This window comes from Mus musculus, chromosome 1 (assembly GCF_000001635.26).
Source record: "Mus musculus strain C57BL/6J chromosome 1, GRCm38.p6 C57BL/6J".
In the NCBI taxonomy this organism is placed as follows: Eukaryota; Metazoa; Chordata; class Mammalia; order Rodentia; family Muridae; genus Mus; species Mus musculus.
The window spans coordinates 60,405,768-60,422,301 of NC_000067.6; the positions used below are offsets into that span (position 1 = coordinate 60,405,768).

The 16,534-nt window shown below is 41.0% G+C and overlaps 1 protein-coding gene across 25 annotated transcripts in view; it reads left to right on the forward strand.

The window, feature by feature from the left end:
- Abi2 (abl-interactor 2) overlaps positions 1 to 16,534 on the forward strand; it is a 76,178-nt gene continuing 59,644 nt past the window's right edge. For 20 of the 25 annotated variants that reach the window (XM_006496075.4, XM_006496077.4, XM_006496080.4 and 17 more), the window contains exon 1: positions 1 to 4,152. In XM_006496075.4, coding sequence (XP_006496138.1) covers positions 4,036 to 4,152 — 117 coding nt within the window. In that variant the 5' untranslated portion in view covers positions 1 to 4,035. The remainder of the gene's footprint in view (positions 4,153 to 16,534) is intronic. The other 5 variants (NM_001198570.1, NM_001198571.1, NM_198127.2 and 2 more) reach the window with 3 other exon arrangements.

A 16,534-nucleotide genomic window follows, 5' to 3' on the forward strand; every position in this document is an offset into this window, starting at 1 on the left:
CCACAGCACATTGAATTGGAGCTTGCTTGCATTTACAGAGTTTAAGTCCATTGTCACTGTGGTGGGAAGCATGGTGGTATGCAGGCAGGAAGATAGACATGGTGCTGAAGAAGAAGCTGAGAGTTCCACAACCAAATCCCAAGACAGCAGAAAGAGATTCCGGGTCTCTCTTGGGCTTTTGAAACCTCAATGCCCACCTCAGTGACATCCTCCAACAAGGCCACACCTACTTCAACAAGGCTACACCTCCTAATCCCAGTCAAGTAGTGCCACACCCTACAAGCAAGTGTTCAAATATTTGAACCTATGAGGGTCACTCCTAGTCAAACCACCACACTCTGTAAACACGCAAAGGCTCTTTTGTTGAATGGGTCTAGCCTTCCCTCCTCTTATAAGAGGTTACATAATGTGTGATCAGTAGGCATTACTAGTGTCTACACTCGAAGGATGGCATTTATAGAGCTAAAATATTGGAAGTTTGACAACATGGCATAACGGAAAAGAAAAACATTTTTAAAAGGTCAAACCAATATGTAAGTCCTAAGTCCACAATCTCTAAATATATTTTTGTGTTCCCTTGGTTTTTCTGTCTATAAATGGAAACTATAAAGCCACCTTGGCAATATTAATGGGAATTGACTCTTGTGAAATACTAACTGAAATCTGACATAGAGTACTTGATTATTTTTAATATTACTATTACTTATCCTTTTTTGTAAGATATTTCTGTGAAGGTGGAAATGATATTATGAACAAGGTTTTCTGAAAAGGACTGTACCTTTCATTGAAACTCCTGCAAGATTGGATAAGAATGTCAGTGACGTGGAGGGACCTGAATGTTACACATCCAGAGATAGATTGTTCTCGGGAATTTTGTTTGTTTGCTTGTTTTCAAAACAGGTTTCACAGTGTAGCCCTGGCTGTCATGGAACTATCTCTGTAGACCAGGCTGGCCTCCAACTCACAGAGATCCATCTGCCTTTGCCTCCAGAACACTGGGATTGAAGGTATACACCATCACTGTCCAGCTAACATTATTTTATTTAAAGTTTTCTTGCCCCAGAGGCTTGCTTTTATTCAAATGGAGTTCACATTAAATAAGTACTTTTATCTTGTTACTTTTTGATGGCTTAAATGGATTTGTCTTACCATAACAGTTTATCTGAAAAACTTTAAAACTCAATAGATTTCAATTATGCTCATCAGCTTAAAGAAGTATGGGCAATTAGTGATAGTTTTCAAGAGGTACACAATATGGTCCTGGACCTTAATTCATAGTTTTTTGTGCTTGTTTTCTTTCTTTTTAGAAAATCCTTCTTAGTGGCAACAAAAATGTATGCCTACATCCTTGGGCCCTCAGACTTCCGAGTTTTAAAGACAGCATGAAAATAGCCAAGTTCTCTACCACTGAGCTACAATCCTAGTTCTGATTCCTTAAAGAGCCAAAGAAGCTGTCCCAAATTAGAGAGAGCATTCCAGTTTTCCCTTGGCGATTTGGTGAATCCTCTCTCAGGAAATTTGTTTTGCTAGGCAGCATTTGAAAGAATGCTAGTCAGGAAAAAGTATAGCAGGGAAGGATCCTGTCTGCTTTCAAGGTATCTAGTAGATTTGAAGGGAACCTTGAATAGAAGCTGCATCTGGTGGTGAAAGAAAAGTGGAAGAAATCTATATTTGTAGAGACGGGCTGGCTGGCTGATTAGAATTCCTGCACTGTGGAAACGCTGGGATAGTGCAGGTCCGGAGGCTAATTCTCTTATCATGGGCTAAGTCCTGGCTTTCCGGAGAGACATTCCTTGCAAACAACTCTCCCCTGCCATGTTGGAACTAACATCTTGTGACAACAGATAAAAAGAGACCTTTTAACATTTATTAACTCAGCAGGCAACTAGCTTCAACCAATCTAAAAGATGAGCTTGTTGAAAGGCCCCTCTGATTTTGATGTATCTGCTTCTCTGATGTACCCACCAGTGTATTTTAAAATTGCTTCCATTTACAACTTTTATTCTGTAAAACTACAAAAACATGATGAAACTCTTTCCACGCTGGAACATGGAATTTGAGGTAGCCTAAAGTCTGTGTTTCCTGGCCAAAGTCACTCAAATGGCTCCAGAATAAACCCTCCCCTATTTCCTTTAAGATGAAAACTACAATTTTTACATTAACAAACTTTTAAAAACATTTTCTTGTTTATGTGTGTGTTTCTATCTGAGTGTATGGCACATGAGTGCAGGTACCAGTGAATGACAAGTCAGGGTGTTGTATCTCCTGCAGTGATTGTGAACAGCATGACACGGATGTTGGGAGCCAAACTCTGATCCGCTGGAAGAACAGTGTGTGCTCTCACGGCTGAACCATCTCTCCAGACCCATCAACACAGTTTTTTGATTTACTGGTTTGTATAAGAGTCTGATCTGATGTTTGTTTTCTTCACCTGTTTGTACCTCATTTCCTGAAACAAGTGCATGTGTCTATACATAACTATCCCCCTCCACACACTTTAGGCTTCTCTTCTTTTTCCACACATAGTTAAACTCAGCTACAAACCCCAGCTCTCCCTTTTGTTTTTAACAAGCTTCTCACACTTAGAACATTCACACTAAGACAGGTGTTTAAAGTGCTGAACAATAGATCCAGGTGGACCACATCATCATTTAAAAATACTGTTTTAGGCTCTGCGGCAAAAGCTCACGCATATTGGTAATGTATTTATCATAAAGCCAACGTAACAACACAGGGTTTACTCCACAAATATGTGAGCGAGTGCATTTGATTTTTTTCTAGGAATGTATAATCGTTCCCTCATCATCTGAAATTTGATCACAGGAGGCCAAGTGACAGCAAGAGCAATAAAAGTTGAAACCACAAATCCTAAACTCTAAACCCCTCTAAGATGGTGGGTGCCCTTTGGGTTTCCACAGAACTAACAAAGATTGTGGTCTTGATATCACAGAAGGTGTCAGTTTTATTTATTTTTTTCAAGTTTCACGGTGTGGGCCAATCATATTTATGAAAAAAGATTAGATATCTGGATAACAAGACCAGGATGAACGTCCTTGAATTTGTAGTACTTAATCTGAAAAAAACGCACGTTTGTCATTGTTCGTTTAATCTTATTCATGCTACAACCATGTGAATAAATAAAATAGTACCAGCAAAACCACCATCGAAATTTTAAAAAAAGTGAAGTGAGGAGGAGGCCCAGGCTGGGCAACCACAGCATGTGGCTGTAATTCCAGTCAGCCCGGTCTATACAGGAGACCATGCCAAGAAGAAAGAGAGGACAGGACAGGGGACGGAAGGGAGTGAATGAATGAATGAATGAATGAACGAACGAATAGGTTTGGGACTAGGTAACTGCAATTTGTAAAGAAGCCGATGAGGTTCAAGGTGGTATTTAGAGCTGCCTGGAAGTTCAGTGGCTCTGCCTGTTCGGATGAGGTGTTATCTTTCACAGAGCTTGTGAAGACACTGTGTCCTCTCCCTAGGCGAGCTTCCTCAGGCAGATGACCTCCGCAGGGTTCCGGCCCCGGGTGAAGTGCAGAGGTGAAGATGGGGGGCGGCGGCGTGAAGCAGCAGGGAGCAGAGGTGCATTCCCGCCCGGCTAACAAAGGCTGCTGAGGACTCCCAGACCCAGGAAGGCCGCGCGGGGCCGAAGGGTTAACCCAGAGCCCCGCTCCCGCGCGCATCCCGGCCCCCGCCCTCCCGTCGCTAGGAGACGCCGGAAGTGGGGGAGGGGCGGCGCGGGTGGGAATCTTTTTCGGGCGCTGGGGGCGGGTGGAGGGGAGCGCGCGTGCGCGCGCCCGTCGCCGCGGTGACCGTCCTCGCGGCCCGTCGGCTCGCGCCCCGCCTCCATTCCCCTCCGCCCCCTCCCTCGTCGCGCGCCGTAGGGTGTGTGTGGGGGGGTAGCCGCTCGCTCCTCCCGATTCCCGCCGCGTCCGCCGCTGCTCCTCCTCTCCCGGGCGTCGCGGCCGCTGCCTCTGCGGGCTGTATGAGGAGGAGTAGGAGGAGGAGGAGGAGGAAGAGAAGGATGTGAAGATGGCGGAGCTGCAGATGCTGCTGGAAGAGGAAATCCCGGGGGGCCGCCGGGCTCTCTTCGACAGCTACACGAATCTGGAGCGGGTGGCCGACTACTGCGAGAATAACTACATCCAGGTGCGATGCGACGCGGCCCCTCGCGCGGCTCGGCGCGGCAGGACGCGGGCTGTGAGGGGCGCGCGGGGCGATGGCGAGCGGGGGAGGCCGCGCGGTGCTCGGTCCAGGGAGCCGCGCCGGGGTAGGGACAGGGCGAGGGCGGCGGCTGCAGGGAGCGAGGGTCGCCACCAGGCCCCAGCAGCCCCGTGCGAGTGACCGGTGCGGTGCCGTGCGGTGCGTGGCGTCCCGCCCCCTCGCCTCTGCCCCGTCGCCCCCGCAGTCCTCTCCTGTCAGTGTTCCGGATGGCGGGGGAGGTGGCGAGTGGCGTTTTCTGTCTAACGGGATCTTGCTCGATGGCAGGCTTGTGTGACAGAGGGATAGGTTACCCCCTGCCCAAATTCCGAGGGACCCCCTTTTTATTAAGGGGTCCTTTTTCTGCAAAGTGAAATGCCTCACTTCTCCATTCCTGCGAATGTACCCTGAAGACAAAACAAAAATTCTTAACCCTTAAGTTTAAACATTTTTAAAATGTAAAAGGGGCATGGTGGAACGGCTGTCTCTTATTGCAAGTTAATACCATTTTTTTTTTCTCCTCCCTGTGGAGAATGGGAAACTGATAATGAGCTGCCTTTCCTTCTCAGGTCTCGTTAGAATAGGTAATTTTCCTTTGGGGAAAAAAGAACTATGACTATTTTCACAAAGAATTAGGGAAACGAACCACATGGTTTAGTTTTTTTCCCATGATGATTGGTTTGGCCCAGGGACTTCAGTGTATGTGTGTGTAGGAAGGTGAGAAGTGTGTGTGGGGCGGGGCATTGGTGAGATGAGAACCAGCTGGTCATGGGATAAATGTAAAAATTTTGTGAAGCAACACTTTAAAAATTAACTCATGGTATGCAAATCCAGTATCTCTTGTTTTCCGTAGGGCTTATACTGAATTACAGGTTGTGTCTACATTTTTTTTACTCCCGTTTAAATTCTTTGGATAAAATGGAATGGAAGCGTGATGCTTAAACTGTTAGCTGTATTTTAATGTTCTTGTCCCTACTCCCGTCCCTGCAGATATCCTTAACAGCAGTTGTATTGAAAACATTCTCAAATCTGAGTATGAATTGGAAAAAAAAAAAAAACCCCAAAAAACCAAAACAAAAAAACCCAGATGCTGCAATTTATAGGATCTTAAGTTTTTTGAGGACCACATTGTTAGTCAAAGACAATGTGCTTAGATTTTATTTGGTTATACACACACTGAACTCTACTATTATGTTGTAAACATTTGTATTGAGAATGAATCAGACATAATTGAATCTTCTCCCCTAAAAAGAAGTGGTGGAAAGTGTGTGTTCAGTAGGAAGAGTGTGTGTGTCTTTGGTCAAAGATTGATCAAAATTCCCCACAAATGTCTGTCAGATACTTTACAAATACAGAGCTATGTAGGAAGCATTCAAAGGTTTTACTGCAGGCTGGAGAGATGGCTCAATGGTTTAGAGCACTGACTGCTCTTCCAGAGGTCCTGAGTTAAGTTTCCAGCAACCACATGGTGGCTCACAACCATCTGTAATGGGATCTGATGCCCTCTTCTGGTGTGTCTGAAGACAGCTACAGTGTACTCATATACATAAAATACATCTTAATCAAAACAAAACAAAGATTTTTATTGCTTATCCTGAACTCTTCTGGGGTTTATAATATAGTTCAAGAGACCGATCTGTGAGCAAATTAAATAGCAATACCATGTACCATCAGCCCTTCTTGTGGGAGGAGGAAATAGTCTTCCTTCTTCTTGTCATTCCCAAACAGTGTAACAACTACTTAACGTGCCATGTACATTTTATTATATAGTATAAATAATGTACAGATTTGAACTCTAGGGGAGGATGTGTGATAGATTGAATGTAAATTTTATGCCATTTTATGTAAAGGACTTCAGTATCCAAGGATGGGGTTGGAGTGGGGATTGGGGTGGGGTGGGAGTGTGTCCTAGAACTAATTCCTATTGGATACTGTGCGACGAGCTAAGTATAGTTAATTTATACTTTGTAGGGAATTGTGGGTAGAAAGGTGATGCTTATTTTCAGGGCGTCACAGCTGCTTGGAGAGGCAAAACCTAAAAGACCCAAAGTGCTAATTGTGTTCCCTTGTGTAACATAGTATGGGAAAGTCTTATCTGTCAGAAGAGAAATTGGGGAGTGGAAAAGTGATTAGATTGCAATTGCAGCCAGCTAATAAGAAAAAGGTTTTTGAAAGATGAATGTTACCATAATTTGAGATTATAATTGCCACATAAAGGGAAAGTACATGAATTGATAAAGTGGAGAGGTGAAAGAGATCACATTGTCTTAAAATTTATAATTCTAGCCTACAGAGTATCAAAGTTGGTGTGTTATTTATACTTATACTTATTCTTTTTTTTTTTTTTTTTTTTTTTGAGACAGGGTTTCTCTGTGTAGCCTGGGCTGTCCTGGAACTCACTTTGTAGACCAGGCTGTCCTCCAAGTGCTGGGATTAAAGGCACCACCACGCCCGGCTCTACTTATTCATTTTTGGTGTTGGGGACTGAACTCGGTCTTGTGCTTGCTAAGAATACAGGCTACCACTGAAGTACACTCAGCCCACTGTAAAAGTATATTTATTTTTTAGAAGTAGATTTTGAATTTGAAGCCATCTACTATTTTTAATTTAGTATCTGAGATAGAGTTTATACTTTTGTTTCATAGGTTGTCCTCTGTTGTGGGATTCACTGGATTTATTACTGTAGTACTTTCCCAGGATGATATTTTTACATGATTTGTTTGTAGTACATTGATACTACAACAACAACTGGTGATAGTTGATGTGTGCAGCGCCAGCTGTACATTTGGCTGGTTCTTCTGATGGAAGGACTGACCAGCAAGAGTCCTGATGCTGTCTGTGACCCTGTAACACATGAAAGTCAATTGGCAGGATCACTGAGCAAATGACCAATTAACCTTTTATGGTGGTGTTGTGTCTTAGTTTCTAGCTTCAGTCAGCTAAATCAACAACATTTTATTGTATGGAATTATAACTTTTTTGGGGTGGAGGAGGGCGAGATTGAGACAGGATTTCTCTATATAGTTTTGGCTGTCCTGGAACTAGCTCTGTAGACCACGCTGGTCTTGAACTCACAGAGGATACCCTTGACTCTGCCTCCTGAGGGCTGGCATTAAAGGGATGGGCCACCACCACCCAGATGAAATGTAACTTTTAAGGCAGAAAAAAAAAATGTTGATCATTTATAATAGTTGTTATTCAGTGCTAAGTGTCTGGTTTTATGTCTAGGAAATAAAATAAAAAAATATACACTAATTGTGGGTTATAATTAGTGTGAGATTTGAGCAAAAGGAAAGGAACATATATTACAGATAGAGAAATGTACATAAATGTAAATATTTACTTTTTAGAATACAGTGAAGTTAATATTGGAATTTTAAATCTTCTGGTTAATAAAGTCTTTTTTTTTTTTTCTTTCAAGACAGGGTTTCTCTGTGTAGCCTTAGCTGTCCTGGAACTCACTTTGTAGACCAGGCTGGCCTCGAGCTCAGAAATCGCCTGTATCTGCCTCCCGAGTGCTGGGATTAAAGGCATGCGTCACCACCGCCTGGCTGGTTAATAAAATCTTAAGAGTTTTATTTTATTAACTTCTGGGAAACGTAGGCAAAATTGCTTTTCTAAAGTGTGATGATAAAAATTATGACTATAGTTTGTTTGCTAATACTTCTAAGGATGATTTGTTGTTTGTTTCTTGAGACTGGGTTCCCTATGTTGCCATGCCTGACTTGAACTTGTGGTCTTCTGTCTTTGGGGACTAAGTGCAGGTGTTGGTGTATGCTTGATTGTTATTTGTTGATGGTGAAAATTACTTAGTAGGGGCTGAGGAGATGGATCCGTGGTTGTACTTGCTGTACAACCAACCATGCATGAGGACTGGAATTCACATCCCTAGAACCTTTGTTAGTAGAGGGTGGGCATTGTGGCTGCCTGTAATTTCAGGTGTAGCTGGCTGTAATTGTGGCCACTCAATTTGTTGGCTAGCCCTGGGTTCACTTGAGAGACCTTGCCTCAGTGAAGAAGGTGTGGCATTCACAAACAAAACAAGTACGGAATAAACTTAGTACAGACTCTACTGCCTGACTTCTATGCCTTTGTTCCTTTTCTCCACTTATTAATGTAAGCATGTAATGCCTAATACCTTAGAAAATGTTCAGGAATTCCATTTATTTATTTATGACAAAGTCTTATTAATTTTTGAGACAGGGTTTCTCTGTGTAAATCTGTGCTGGAAATTGGCAAAGATTAAAATTTTTAGGTTAGTGAGTGCCATTAGAATACATGCTTATGTCAGGCCGTGGTGGCGCACGCCTTTAGTCCCAGCACTTGGGAGACAGATACAGGCAGATTTCTGAGTTTGAGGCCAGCTTGGTCTACAAAGTGAGTTCCAGGACAGCCTGGGCTATACAGAGAAACCCTGTCTCGAAAAAGCAAAAAAAAAAAAAAAAAAAAAAGAAGAAGAAGAAAGAAAGAAAGAATGCATGCTTATTTTTAAAAATTGATAAGAAGTAGCTAGATCTCCAAGGACCTAAAAGTTACTGTTATCTTGAATACACATCTGGAACTTGCTACTCTGTTGACCAGGCTGGCCTGGAATTCAGAGGTCTACCTGCTCTGCCTCCTGATTGCTGAAAGAATCATCCCACAAGATAGATTTATTTGGAACAAAAATTGAGTTTACCTTAAGCGGGGCATTGGTGGCAGACACCTTTAATCTCAGTACTCAGGAGGTGGGGCAGGTGGATTTCTGGTTCAAGGCCAGCTTGGTTTACATAGTGAGTTCCAGGACAGCCTACTCTATATGTTGAGACCCTGTCTCAAAAAACAAAAACATAAATAAAAAGTACTTAAAAATGCATGAAGAAGGAAGTCATTGAGAGTAGAAATTTGAGTACTCATAGTTCCACTCTTCTCGATTTTAGTCTTTTTGCCTTCACTGAGAGGAATGAACTGAACAGGTGAACCCTAAGCTGAATTAGGGAGAACAAATTCCTGGAGATTCGGCTTCTCATCCTAAGGAAGTTATTCTAATTTCCAGGAGGAACATTTTGGTGTATAGGTTTTCAGTGACAAACCTGTTATCAGTACTTTTGACAAGATTGTAGAAGTAGATTAAAGTTGTACCCTGGGTCCCTTGCTCTGTTTAAAATGTCATCCTTTGTATATATATATATCCTGTGCTTTCTTGCTAAGGTATTTCAGTAGCCTTATAATTTATGTTGATCCAGGGTCTTCAGTTGCATCTTGTTTTGCCTTTTCTTGAAGTATTGACTGCTACAAAATTGTCCCTTTGTCCAAACAATGAAAGTCTTTCTGTTTACCTTTTCTTTGTAATATGATAGGATTAATGTACTAATGTGTGATAGTTTCATTTGTCCAGAGTGCTTTCTCTCCTAGATAATAGTTATAAGTGAAATTGTATTACTTATTTGTAGAGTATGTAGTATAGAAAGTTTTGAATATAGGCTGTTTTGGCTTTCCTTTAAAATTTAGGAAATAATATCCTGTGGTACTAAGTGAAAGTGTAGTCTTTTCATAGATGGATAAAAATTAGGCTATTCTTAGACTTTATGATTTTTTTTTTCCCCCAAGACAGGGTTTCTCTGAGTAGCCCTGGCTGTCTTGGAACTCAAGAAATCCGCTTGCCTCCGCCTCCTAAGTGCTGGGATTAAAGGCATGCACCACCACGCCCGGCCATGATTAAATTTTTATGGAACTGGTTTGTAGTTTGGATTCATGAAATAGTATGTGGAATCATGCAGTCTGTTTTGAAGTAGTCTTTAATTTTGTGTGTTTTTATTTTTCCTTTCTAGATATAAACCTTGAGGATGAAATCCTATCCTCAGCATTTTTGTATTTCTCTTACCTACTCACTGAGTTATCTCACTGGCTGGTAATAATGTTGTACATGTATTATTCAGAAAGTAGTCATTTTGCAGGGAAAAGTTTTAATTTCTATTTAATTTTATCATTGATAAAAAATACAGGGTAGTAAGAACTCTTGAGTTTTGTTTTACAGCATGGAAATTTTAATTGATTTCTCAGGTCAAGTTTGCTGAGGTTTATACAACTATAGTACAAATCACTTCTTTTTGGACATAAAAGTAATGGAGCTGGAGTGATGGATGGTACAGTGGTTAAGAGTATTTGTTGCTCTTGCAGAGGAACCAGGTTGGAGTCCGAGCACCCACAGGGTAGCTTACCACCATCCCTGACTCTTGTTTTAGGGGACCTAATGCCCTCTTCTGGCTTCTGTGGGCACCAGGAATACAGGTGGCACACATACATACATGCAGGCAAAATGTTCCGTGTAAAATAAATTAAAAAAAATAATAAGTTTTTAAGGTCAGTTCCTGGGGATGTAGCTCAGTGGAAATGTGCCTATCTATATATATAGAGAGAGTATGGCTCTGGCTTCAAGTCCTAGCAGAGCAAAAAACCAACCAACCAAAGAAAAACCTTTGACACTCATATTACCTCCATAATAGAAGCTTTTCTTTATACCTTTGTATTGAGTCCTTCCTTTCATCCCAACCTTTGAGAAACACGGTACTTTCTTTCCCTATAGTTTTTGCTTTTCCCATAATGCCTTCTAAATGGATCTACCAATTATATAGTCTTTCATGTTTGACTTCCTCCACTTAACATACTGCATTTGAATGTCAAGTGTGTCACTTCATTTTGTTGAACAAGTGGTGTTGCAGTATATGGAAGAATTAGTTTATTTGGCTCGTCTGCTATTGTTATTTCTGGGTTGTATCTAGCTCTAGTTAATAATCAATACAGCTATAACCATTTACCTCTTGAATAAATTTAAGTGAATGGCTTCTTCCATCATTCCACTCTGGTAATGTTAAATGTATCCATGTGGTATTCAGTTTGACTGTAGCAGATCTGAGTCTTGGCACAGCACTTGTGTTTGCTTTGTACTGTGAGATGAGAGGTTTGTGGGAAGTTACCACAAAGCCTTTTCTCATTCATTTCCTGGTCTAAAAAGGAGGCTGTCAGTTTTGTATCCCGCCTAGTTGTGATGGAACAAGGCTTTCTGCTTGTACTATTTTTAGGCCCAGCTGTGGCTATAAAATTTGAGCTGCAGGATGGCATTGATCTCTCACAAATACCGTATCATCCTTGGTATAGTTATACGGTGCCATTTTTTTATCGGCATTGTACATGACCCAAGTCTTTTGCTACTTTACCTTCTGATTTCAGCAGGGGCTGAGGTGAGGTTAAGCTTTGTTTCCTTTTGCTTTAAAAAAAAAATAGTGAGTTTATTGAACCACATGGTAAAACTACCTGGTAAACTTTACAGAAGTTACTAAACTCTTTACTGTGGTATCATTTTGTATTTCTGACAGCAAATGTCCAGTTACTCTGCATCCCTGTCAACATTTAGTTTTGTCAGGTGTTGTGGTTTGTATAGTTTGTTAGAGGCATTTATGACAATCCCAAGCTAATTCACACTCAACCATGAAAAGCTGAACATTTTCTTTATTATTAGAATCAAGAGTTCCTGTCTCATAGTTTTAAGTTTTATTTTACTTAATTTAGTTTTATTTTTAATGGATGTTTTGCCTGTATGCATGTCTGTGCACCATATGTATGCTCCAGTGCTCATGGAGGCCATAGAAGGGCATCCGATCCTCTGCAGCTGTACTTACAGATGGTTTTAAACCAGCCCTGGGAATTGAATACTGGTCCTCTGCAAGAGCAGCTAGTACTTTTAAGCATGGAGGCATTTTCTCCAGCCTCTCATAGTTCTATTGAACATAACACCATTCATGAAAAATACTAGAAGTCCTAGTCAGGCCACTTAAAAGGAAAAGGAAATAAACTATGTCCACTCTGGAAAAGTAGTTGTTTTTGTTTGTGGGTAACTGTTCTCTTTTATTTTCTAATTTTCTTTCTTCTTTTTTTTTTTTTTCTTTTTTTTTTTTTTGTAACAGTGGGTGCAGAAAAGCATGATTTATACACAGAAAACCATCAAGATACTATCAAAGTTTAAAAATAACAAGTTCAGTAAATGTCATAGGGTTTTACTGCTTTGAGCAGACACCATGACCAAGGAGGTGAAGGATCTGTACACTATAAACTATAAGGCATTTATGAGTGTAAGACACATATAAGTGGAAGAATTTGTCATCCTAGATTGTAGAATAATTAATGTCCATACTACCCAAAGCTGTAAATGCATTGTAATCACTGTCATCAAAAATTCCAATAGAATTTTTCACAAAAAGTCGAAAGTCCAAATTTATACAGAACCTCAGAGACTGGATGCTCATCACCATCTTGAGATCAACAGAATTGGAGGCCTCATACTCTATTATATCAAACTATATTACAAAGCTGTTGTAACCAAAATGGCATGGTACCAGCATAAAATAGTCTCAGGGCAACAGAACAGAATAGAGAACTCAGAAATATTCATTTGGCTACTCTTTGACAGATAAGACTATACAGCAGGTAAAGATAGTTTCTTCAATTTATTGGGGAAACTGTGTTTACATGTGAAGTAATGAGATTGGACTCTATATTCTTTTTTTTTTTTTTTTTTTTTTTTGGTTTTTTGGTTTTTTGTTTTTTTTTCGAGACAGGGTTTCTCTGTGTAGCCCTGGCAGTTCTGGAACTCACTCTGTAGACCAGGCTGGCCTCGAACTCAGAAATCCACCTGTCTCTGCCTCTCAAGTGCTGGGATTAAAGGCATGCGCCACCACCACCTGGCGGACTCTATATTCTAAACACAAAAATTAACTTGTGGGCTCAGTGAGCTGGCTCAGTGCATAAGGTGCTCCCTGTACATCCTGGAACCCACATAAAAGTGGTAGGAGAGAGCTGACCAGTGTTATCTTAATTCTACACATGTATTGGGCATGCATGCTGCATGTCATGCACACACACATACACATACACACACAATAAATTGAAAAATTAACTTGAAGTGGATTATAAAGGCTTAATCAAATATAAGAACTGGAATTATTTTTTTACTTTGTTTTTTTTTTTAAATTAGGTATTTATTTCATTTACATTTCCAATGCTATCCCAAAAGTCCTCCCCCCACTCCCCCACCCACCCACTCCCACTTCTTGGCCCTGTGTTCCCCTGTACGGAGGCAGATAAAGTTTGCACTACCAATGGGCCTCTCTTTCCACTGATGGCCGACTAGGCCATCTTCTGATACATATGCAGCTAGAGACACAAGTTCTGGGGGGTATTGGGTAGTTCATATTATTGTCCCACCTATAGGGTTGCAGATTCCTTTAGCTCCTTGGTTACTTTCTCTAGCTCCTTCATTGGGGGCCCTGTGTTCCATCCAATAGCTGACTGTGAGCATCCACTTCTGTGTTTGCTAGGCCCTGGCATAGTCTAACAAGAGACAGCTATATCTGGGTCCTTTCAGCAAAATCTTGCTAGTGTATGCAATGGTGTCAGCGTTTGGAGGCTGATTATGGGATGGATCCCCGGATATGGCAGTCTCTAGATGGTCCATCCTTTCGTCTCCACTCCAAATGTGTCTCTGTAACTCCTTCCATGGGTGTTTTGTTCCCAATTCTAAGATGGGGCAAAGTGTCCACACTTTGGTCTTCGTTCTTTTTGAGTTTCATGTGTTTAGCAAATTGTATCTTATATCTTGGGTATTCTAAGTTTCTGGGCTAATATCCACTTACCAGTGAGTACATATTGTGTGAGTTCTGCCCTCCAGGTCCATCCATTTGCCTAGGAATTTCATAAATTCATTCTTTTTAATAGCTGAGTAGTACTCCATTGTGTAAATGTACCACATTTTCTGTATCCATTCCTCTGTTGAGGGGCATCTGGGTTCCTTCTAGCTTCTGGCTATTATAAATAAGGCTGCTATGAACATAGTTGAGCATGTGTCCTTCTTACCGGTTGGAACATCTTCTGGATATATGCCCAGGAGAGGTACTCTGGGATCTTCAGGTAGTACTATGTCCAGTTTTCTGAGGAACCACCAGACTGATTTCCAGAGTGATTGTACAAGCTCACAATCCCACCAACAATGGAGGAGTGTTCCTCTTTCTCCACATCCTTGCCAGCATCTGCTGTCACCTGAATTTTTGATCTTAGCCATTCTGACTGGTGTGAGATGGAATCTCAGGGTTGTTTTGATTTGTATTTCCCTGATGATTAAGGATGCTGAACATTTTTTCAGGTGCTTCTCAGCCATTCGGTATTCCTCAGGTGAAAATTCTTTGTTTAGCTCTGAGTCCCATTTTTTAATGAGGTTATTTGATTTTCTGGAGTCCACCTTCTTGAGTTCTTTATATATATTGGATATTAGTCCCCTATCTGATTTAGGATAGGTAAAGATCCTTTCCCAATCTGTTGGTGGCCTTTTTGTCTTATTGACGGTGTCTTTTGCCTTGCAGAAGCTTTGCAATTTTATGAGGTCCCATTTGTCGATTCTCGATCTTACAGCACAAGCCATTGCTGTTCTATTCAGGAATTTTTCCCCTGTACCCATATCTTTGAGGCTTTTCCCTACTTTCTCCTCTACAAGTTTCAATGTCTCTGGTTTTATGTGGAGTTCCTTAATCCACTTAGATTTGACCTTAGTACAAGGAGATAGGAATTGATCAATTCACAATCTTCTACATGATAACAGCCAGTTGTGCCAGCACCATTTGTTGAAAGTGCTGTCTTTTTTCCACTGGATGGTTTTAGCTCCCTTGTCAAAGATCAAGTGACCATAGGTGTGTGGGTTCATTTCTGGGTCTTCAATTCTATTCCATTGGTCTACTTGTCTGTTGCTATACCAGTACCAGGCAGTTTTTATCACAATTGCTCTGTAGTACAGCTTTAGGTCAGGCATGGTGATTCTACCAGAGGTTCTTTTATCCTTGAGAAGAGTTTTGCTATAAGAATTACAAACTTACTAGTCAATAATGGGGAAAAGCTCTTTCACACTGGTTGGTATTGGCAGTAATTTTTATTTGGATAAAGCATTAAAGTACAGGTAACAAAAGCAAGTATAAATAATAACAATGCATCAAACTAAAAATGCAAATAACTCAGAAAACATAATAGCTTAAACCCTAAACCAAATTTTAAAAATGGGCACAAGCAGTTAAGAGTTCAGCGGACCCAGGTTCACTTCCCAGCACTCACATGGCAACTCACAACTGTGTGTAACCCCATATTCAGGTGATCCTGCAGAGACATGCAGGTAGAACACCAGTGCACATAAACACAGACCAACAGGTATATGCAAGGTATCTCACTAGGGAAGTGAAAACTGAAAGCACAGTGAAGCTTTGCTTCCTTTGCTAGGATGGTATCATAAAAAGGAGGTTTGTGCTAGCAAGATGTGGAGAAAAGGGAATTCTTGGTGGTAATGTGAGTTGTTAAAGCCATTATAGAAAATGTCATGGAAGTTTTTTCTGGAAAAAAAAAAACCAAAAACCAAGCATTGGCAACATTGTGATCTAGCGACCTTTGTGTATATATCATACTTTTAGATTTTCTTCTGATAAATGAGACTATTTCTAAGACATATCTGCATTCAAATGCCCATTTTAGCATTATTTTCAATGGATTAGTGGCCTAGATGTGGAAACACATGTTTAACAAATGAGTGGATAAAAAAAGTGATAAAGATTCATATATATGCAATACGGAATATTATTCAGTAACAAAGAAAAACCTGGCATATGGAGCAATATGGGTGAATCCTGAGAACATTATACTAACTAAAATGGGCACAAACAAAAAGACAAATGCTGTCTCCCCCCCCCCCCCCCCTAGATGGTTTTTCTATGTAGCCCTGGCTGTCCTGGAACTCATTCTGTGGTCCAGGCTGACCTTGAACTCAAGAGATCCATTTGCCTTTGTCTCTCACCTGCTGGGATTACTGCCTGGCAAATGCTGTATCTTACTATCTAAAATTACGTCAAATTCGGAGGCAGAGAGGAGTGGTGGCTGCTTTTGGTGGTGTGATCAGAAGATGTAAATTTATGACGTGAATCTGTTTGGGATGTCTGATAAGTTACTGCATTATGAGTATAGGACTATAGTTAATGACATACAGGATATGGTTGGAATTGATCAAGATGAGCTCTTAAATGCCTTCTCCATAGGTAGCTTTTGTGACATGATGGATGTGTGGGTTAGCTTGTGTCTTAGTCAGGGTTTCTATTCCTGCACAAACATCATGACCAAGAAGCAAGTTGGGGAGGAAAGGGTTTATTCGGCTTACACTTCCATACTGCTGTTCATCACCAAGGAAGTCAGGACTGGAACTCAAACAGGTCAGGAAGCAGGAGCTGATACAGAGGCCATGGAGGAATGTTCCTTACTGGCTTGCTTCCCC